The sequence below is a fragment of the Sciurus vulgaris genome, assembly GCF_902686455.1.
Source record: "Sciurus vulgaris genome assembly, chromosome: 11".
Taxonomy (NCBI): domain Eukaryota; kingdom Metazoa; phylum Chordata; class Mammalia; order Rodentia; family Sciuridae; genus Sciurus; species Sciurus vulgaris.
In genome coordinates, this window is record NC_136472.1 from 52,058,669 (window position 1) to 52,066,864 (window position 8,196).

Genomic DNA, 8,196 nt, shown 5'->3' on the forward strand with positions numbered 1-8,196 from the left:
CAAACCTTTTGCCAGTGGAAGCCTCCAGCCCAGCTGTGGTGTTATGCTCTCTGTGCTCCCCCAAGTGAACTAGGGGGCTCCTTTCAGAGAAGCTTCATTTGAAATCATTTTCCAAGTTGCTGGCAGTTTGCAGCAGACTTATTTACTGCTCAGGTATCCACCAACTCTCAAACTCAATCAACCTCCCAGAATAAAATAACCCTAACCAAGAACACCTCAACCTTTATGGACACATCCAATATCCCTAAAAACATTGATTTCCAAGTCTCTCTGAGTTGTTACAGTGGGAATTCAAGCAGCGATGTAACCCATCCCTCACATTTGCTTTATGCTTCAGCTGGAGTGACAGGACTTGAGACTGGAGAGGGGTATATTTTCATGTTCATGGACTTAAAATTTTCTATTACTCCCCATCCCCCCCCCCACACACAAGGGAGAGAGTTATTTTACTGATAGCCTGGAGATGCATTTCTATGAATATTTATTGATTTATTTTCCAGACTCAGCAGGGGAGCTGCAAATAAATTTAGTGCATTCTTTAAATAATTCCTTTTCTATGAGGCAAGATGTCATCTGAAACTTCTAAATAGGCATTTAATTAGCCCGGGTGTTGCTTCCGAACAAAAACCCCCGGCAAGAGCTTTGGTTGCGCACTGTATTGCAAAGAGGCGGTCGATATGCAGAATTGATGCGCCCGGGCCTTTGTTGCCGGCCCATTGTGCTGGCCATGCTTATGAAGACTAATCCAATCATAAATTGCACCTCTGCGCCAATCAGAGAGCCCAGAGCCTCCAACGAATGAAGCTTGAGTGGAGAACTTTGTTGAACTTCATTGTCAGAGCTGTCACTTTTCAAAGCGCGTTAGCAGGCAAGCCACTATAAAACCATCACCTCAACGGGAGGACTACGGAGGACTCGCAGACGCCCAAGTGGGATCGTTACTTGAAGACATTTGCTAAGCCCAAGAGAGGGCTCCGCGGGAACGGGAGGGGCGGGACTCCTGGCGGTTACCCTCCGGCCACTGGAAGAAGGGTTATTTCTCCCGCCCCACACCTACGATGATGTTCCCCGGGCTCCTCGCGCCCCCCGCCGGGTATCCTAGCCTCCTGCGACCCACGCCCACCTTGACGCTGCCCCAGTCCCTTCAGTCGGCGTTTTCCGGCCACACTAGCTTCCTAGTGGAAGATCTGATCCGCATCAGCCGGCCCCCAGCCTACCTGCCCCGCAGCGTGCCCACCGCCAGCATGTCCCCGCCCAGGCAAGGGGCCCCAGCAGCGGTCCCCGATTCAGGAACTTCGGACCTGGGCTCCCCGGGTTCCGGCAGCCGGAGGGGCAGTTCTCCGCAGACTACCCTCTCCCCTGCCAACGAGCCCACATTTCTGAAGTTTGGAGTGAATGCCATCCTTTCCTCGGCGCCCAGAACAGGTAAGTGAAGGTGGAACGCCGAGGGCACTGTCCAGGCGCTAGGCATTCGCAGAGTCCTTCTGGCCTTAGTTTCTCTTACCGAGCTAGTACCCGCGCACGCACCGGTGCACATACGTACGCAGGTATCCCCATCTACCCACGTCGGGCAATATGCGAATTAAGTTCAGTCAATTTCTGGAAGAAAAGCCCCTGGACTTGGTCCACCCTCCGAACAAACTTCAGCAGTTGCAGTTGTAGAGTGCGCAGTTCTCTGGCGCTGCGCCTCAGAGTGCACGCCCGTTGGCGTCTGCGTTCCTGTTCTCGAACTTCTAGAAGACAGGCCTTTTTTTTTTTTTTTTTCCCAATCCAAAATGATATACTTATTGGATTAGCTGGTATAATGGTCTGCAATTTCTTTCTTTCTCGCTCCAGTTCTTTCTCCCAATGTCTAGGAAGGAGACTGGGCGAGAGTGGGAGGCGCAGAGGACTATTTTAGCGGGAAAGGAAGAATTTCTCCACATGAAATAATGTTAGAAAGATTTATTTTACTCTGCCAATACATTTTAAAAGATGACTTTTGAAACTAGCTGAAATGTTAATCATATCACGTATTTGATGTGCTGAAACATAATCAAATTCTCTTTCTCTCTCTCCCAGAGACATCCCCCACCTTGCTCCAGAGCCTCCCTCCCAAGACGTTCGCCTTTCCCTACTTTGAAGGCTCCTTCCAACCTTTCATCAGATCTTCTTATTTCCCAGGTTGGTCTCTTTCCCTTCCTTCTGCAAGGCTGGGAGGCGCCCTAGCCCTGGCCCGTCGCTGCCTGCCCCGAAGCCATATTTCTCCGTCCACCCCTCGGGGTTACGCTCTGGTTCAGAGGTTGCGAGGCGTACAACATTCACGAATCCGTCGCGCCAATTTGATGCCCTATTTAGCACAAGCAGTGACTGCTTGACACTTTGCACCAATTCCCTGCTCTACAAATTAGCAAGAATTGTCATGGTCCCAATTTGAGGCGGTTCCCTTCCCGGAGAGGAGCTGTTGGCATCCCTTCACGCCGCCGTTTTCCCACAGAGTCAGTGCACTTGGCCACGATTCTCCACAAAGGTTTCAGCACCATGACCAATTGGTCAGCTCCTCCGGGCAGCCACACACAGATCAACCCTAGCCCCTCCACGCCGTCGAGAGACACCTACCAGCCGGGGCTAATTTCTCTTTAAGATTCATTCAGGACTTGGGCTTTTCACAAGACCACATGGGGTGCCCTCTTGTGTGGGATGCCGGGGGTCGCCCAGGGGGAGGGAAGCTAGATCCTCCCCCTACCCCCACCTTCCATTTCCAACCTGACTTCCCAACTCCTTCTCATACCCTTCCCCCACCGCCATATCTTTTTAAAGATGGTTGAGCTCGTAAAGCAAGAAACCATTGGAGGCAGGTCCGAATTGGGCCCCCGTCTAAAGGAAACCCTTCCCACGACGTTTTCATTCCTGAAATCTTGCTGGTGCTTCAAACTATGGCTCAAATTCTGCAACTGGTCCAAACTCAGGAGACAAGGGAGTCCCGATAAAAAGAAGAGTGAGCACGGTGGGGGATGGGTAAAACCACGACAGCGCTTCCAAATATCAGTAAAAGAAACGAGCAATTGATTTTTTAAAGGGGGGGGGGGGAATTCATCAACCGCACCCCTCAAACATTCATGCTCCTGCTGATAATGGAATTTGCTCCCTTTCTCACTCATCTCAATGCTCTAACAAAAACAACCCGAGCTTTATAAATAGCTTTTCATGTCCATTTAATGAGAACGATTCGGGGAAGAGAAGCCTCTGCCATCAGTATTCTCCCAATGGTCTTGGCCTGCAGTTGTGTTTAGTTTGAAAGTGTAAATCTCTTTTGTCCCAGTAATATATGGCTTTCGCTGCTTGTCCACAGTCTTTTTCTGTTAGTTCATTACTACACAATTACCATTCACGCTTCATTAGAGTCTCTGTTTCTTTTTGTTTTTCTTTTTTTCTCCCTTAAAGCGAAACTCTCCCTCTTTTTATCATGCCAATACCCATTGGGAAGCGGTCAATGTGCTAATTAGCTGCCACTTTTCATGTATTCGGGCCGAATTCTTTACATTTTGTGGGGGAGGGGAGGAAAGATTAATATAAAAAAGATGAATACTGATTGGATTATTCAACAAAACTAACAACAACAAAAACAAAAATCCAAGGCGGATTTTCCCCTCTCTATTACACCAGCAATTACATCATTTTCATCTAAAGAATGTAAAAGCCACCAAGGTGATACAAGCTTAGGGAGGAAACTGAGTGGCTCCTCTGGATATTTTATTTTTGTGATTTATTCTTTCCGTTACTATTTTAGCGGGTCTACGCAGGTTTGTTTCCCTGAGACCGCTGAATGGAAAAAAGCAACAGGCCTGTTTTCGTGTTTTTTTCTAATCCGGGTTTGCACGGTTGAAAGGGATAGTTATTTGGGCGGAAAGAGCCTTTCACTCTTGCAAGTTTGTAGGTTCGTGGCCTAGTCTGCAGGGGGAGAAAAAGGAGTGCTTTAAAGAGATGAAGGGATGAGAGAGACGACACAGGGAAAGCCGCACAGGAGGGGCTGACTTTAAGTGGTCCCCACGGGACACCGCCACTCACTCGCCTGCTCCCCACTCTGCAGCGTCCTCTAGCGTCGTGCCTATCCCCGGGACCTTCTCCTGGCCGCTGGCGGCGCGAGGCAAGCCTCGCCGGGGCATGCTGCGTCGAGCCGTGTTCTCCGACGTGCAGCGCAAGGCGCTGGAGAAGATGTTCCAGAAGCAGAAGTACATTAGCAAGCCAGACCGCAAGAAGCTGGCGGCCAAGTTGGGCTTGAAGGACTCACAGGTGAGGGCAATCTCTCCATAACCCCTTCTCCCGCCCTTCCCCCCTCCCCCCCCCCCCCCCCGCGTGTCAATCAATTGGGAGGAACTCTGAAATGCTTAGGCTCGTTGGGCAAGTGGGAAAACCGAGGCCTATAGAGAAGGCATACTTGCCGGAGCTGGCTTCCTCAGGCTCTTCAGGACCACAGGTTTCCAACCCTTGATCCAGCGGTCCAGGCCCAGCGTCCTCCACCCCCGCCCATCTGGGCTAAGTGCCAGAGGATGGGGCAAGAGAGGCGGCAAGCTGTCAGGGTGGGTGTGGAGCAAATGCAGTAACCGGTCGGAAGTCACTTCAGGGGGTGGGGAGAGGGCGAGGTGAGGCAAGACAGAGCTCTCCTATGCGTCCTGCTAGCGACCTCCCTCCAGCGCATCCCTAGGCGCCCCCGCCCGCGAACTGACCGCAGCTTCTCGCTCGCCCGGGCGCCCCAGGTGAAAATCTGGTTCCAGAACCGACGCATGAAATGGAGGAACTCCAAGGAGCGCGAACTCCTGTCTAGCGGGGGCTGCCGTGAGCAGACCCTTCCCACCAAACTCAACCCGCACCCGGACCTCAGTGACGTGGGCCAGAAGGGCCACAGGGACGACGACGAGGAGGAAGAGCGCTCGGGCAGCCCCCGCCACCGCCTGGCCTACCACGCGTCCCCTGACCCTAGACATGTGCGGGACCCGCGACTCCAAGGGCCACTGCCTGCTTCCCCCGCGCACTCTAGCAGCCCTGGCAAACCTTCGGACTTCTCAGATTCCGAGGAGGATGAGGACGTCGAGGATGAAGAGGAAATCACCGTGTCCTAGAATTGCCCTCTCTCGCCCCCACCCTCGTACGGTTTCTAAGTGCTTTGAAATTGAAGAGGTGGGATCTTGTCTGCCTGCATCGCTTTGTCCCCAAGGCCCCTTGTAGAACCACCACCTTGTCCAGGGTGACACAGCTGCTTCTGTTGTCCCAAAGAGACATTTCCTTCCTCTACACCACTTCCAAACAACCCTCCCCACAGAAATTCAGGTCCCATTGTATCTTGCTTATCCAGTACTGGAGGGAGGCGGGACTTCCATTCCCTTGACCAGGAGTGAATGGTAAACCTGGCCTTGCTGGTCTTCAGTTACCGAGCCCTATTTTCCTTCAGTGGAAAATCTTTTTACGAAAGAGGAAACCAAGTTAAGGGTCAAAACACCAAGCCCACAACTAATTCCAAGATCCCCTCATTTCCTTTCCAAGTAGCAAGGGCCTCCTGTCCCCCTGAAGGCTGTGGTGACCCCCAATCCCACTGCTGTCTTCCCTTAGTATTTGTCTTAGAAAACATGAATTTCAAAAAACAATGTGCCTTCTGACTAAGGCAAAGGAAACTACTGAGTCTTTTATTTCCAAATGCTCTCTGGGGGAAAAGAAATGAATTCTCTAAGGTATTTTGTTATGTGTGTCATAACACTTTTTCTTTTGAATTTGTACATCTATAATATATGCACCGAGCACTCTGTCTTGGGCTGTTTTATTATTTCTGGGGAGATGCCACTGAGCTGCAGAGATCCTGAGCACTGGGCATGATGTGGACAGAGAGAGATACCCGTAAGCCTCTTTGATGTTTTTTTCCTTTTTACTGAACTTTGCTGTCTTTGCACAGCTTCTATGAACTGTATACTATTTTGTACATATGTTTTGTATGGATATTTTATACCAAGGTTGTTATGAATGACTATAAAGAACTGGCTAGATCTCTCTCTCTCTCTCTCTCTCTCTCTCTCTCTCTCTGCAATGATTTTTCAACTTTAAAAAAAGTAGCTGTTTAATCATATAACTTATAAAGAAATACTTATTTTGTATTTTACTGTGTACAGATTTTATATATGTAAATATGTATCAAATGAACAGATGCCAAATAAAAAGTAGAATGGACACAATGGCCAAGTGACATAATTAATTCACAGAATGAGAGTTGAAAGAAATGGACTAGTCGCGTGCTGGGTTTTACAGAAGGTAAGCTGAGGGTCAAGGGGTAGGGCACTTGTCCAAAGTCAGCCAGCAAGTAAATAGCCATGCCAGAATAAGAACCTATTTCTGACCAGGCATGGGGCATGCCTGTAACCCCAGCAGTTTGGGAGGCTGAGGCAGGAGAATCAAAAGTTCAAAACCAGCCTCAGGAACTTCGCAAGGCCCTAAGCAACTTAGTGAGACCCTGACTCAAAATAAAAAAATAAAAATAAAACAAGCTAGGGACATGGCTCAGTGGTTAAGTGCCCCTGGGTTCAATTCCTGGTAAAGACAAACAAACAAACAAACAACTTATTTAACCTATTTCTGGTTCTCAGTCCAGTGCCTTTTCTGCTTTGCTATATTATAAAATAACCATACTTGTCACGTGACAAGGAAAATAGCTCCAGGAAAGTGGCACCTACAAGTTGAGTTTGCAATGATCCTTCCCTTATCTAAGGCCAAATGATGGGCTAAGTGAAGTCAGTGCAAGTCAGTCCAAAAGTTCAAATTTGCAATAGTTCTCCTTTTCCTCTTTAAAGGCATATTTCCTGGGAAAACTTCAAAATTGGTTTTGAATCATTGCCTTTTGTGTGTGACTAGTTTTAAAAGGAATGCCATCTACAATTATGGAATAGTAACTTAGATATAGACTCTATTTCACTCTTTAAGTGAAATAAAATTTCCTTGGAGACTAGCTTTCAGCAAGGATGATTTGTTTAATCAGTAATTTAGTGAGCAAAGAATGTCAGATTACAATCTGGGGAAGGGAACTTTTGTGCCTCTTGAGAGATTGGTCTCTGTTACAACAGTCATACAGACCCACTTTTCTTTGTGATCCTAACCTAGAACCCAATAATGAAAAAAAGTTGTCAAGTTTGAATTTAGAAAGTTCATATATAAATTAATTAATCTTTTTTTTTTTTTTTTTTTTCCCTGTGGTACTAGGGAATTGAACCCAGGGACTCATGCATGCTAAGGCAAGTACTCTACCACACAGCCACATCCCCAGCCCCTTAACCCTCTTTTAAAATAATACAAACCTCCTCCATGTGAAGGTTTCCTGTTGAGCTTTTGCCTCAGTGTGGTAGAGATTTTTTAAAATTTATTTTGATGGTGTTATGAATTGAACCCAAGGCCTGGGTTATATGTTAGATACTTACGATTTCAACTGAATAACATCAATTATTTTTACTGTCTTATCAAGCACATTTTTAACTTGCTAGTACATAAAAGGCAAGCACTCTATCACTGAATCACGGCCCCAGTCCCTGGGTTTTTTTCCTTGATATCAGTGATCACTGCTTTCCTTACAGTTTACATTATCCTGAGAAGTTGCAGAAAAGAAAATTGTCACTATATTCATGATTATAATCAATAAACTTGCCACATTTCGTCCTCAACACATGCTTAGCATTCAACACAAGTTTTCACCTTCCTTTCTGATGGGAACTCTTTGCTCTAAGTGATTTTGGTCTATTTTCAACTTCTCTCTGTTGTTTCTGAGGAATCTAGAGATAGGTGGCTGACCGGAAGTGATCACTTCTCCCTCCCAGTCTGCTCAAGCTGGTGTTTCTAATTTATAATCAAAACACATTTCCAGGCATGGAGTGGATTTGTGTCAATGTCTGGGGCCCAAGTACCCTGCAGACATCCCAGGTTCATTACAGCATTGTTCACTTCAGCCAGACAGAATAAGCAATCCAACATTCTTCACATAACCAGAAGATCATGTTGCAAAACTGCATGGTAAAAGATGAATGAATTTTGACCCTATTAATACATCATCAAACATCATATTTGTTCATATCACCTTTCATCTCATCATAAAAGTCTTTAGTATGCAGCAGGAGCATTGTTTTTTGCACATTTCTCATTTTGCCATACAGAATATTTAAAGGGTTATATGTTAGATACTTAAAATTT

At 47.1% G+C, this 8,196-nt stretch overlaps 1 protein-coding gene across 1 annotated transcript; it reads left to right on the forward strand.

Moving 5' to 3' along the window:
• Positions 1-1,058: 1,058 nt before the first annotated feature.
• DBX1 (developing brain homeobox 1) lies at positions 1,059-5,155 on the forward strand (the record flags this gene model as incomplete). The annotated part of the gene is made up of 4 exons (XM_079102860.1): positions 1,059-1,425; positions 2,062-2,163; positions 4,070-4,272; positions 4,737-5,155. The coding sequence occupies 4 exons, from the start codon at positions 1,059-1,061 to the stop codon at positions 5,097-5,099; spliced, it is 1,035 nt and encodes a 344-aa protein (XP_078958986.1). The 3' UTR covers positions 5,100-5,155.
• Between the last annotated feature and the right edge of the window lie 3,041 nt (positions 5,156-8,196).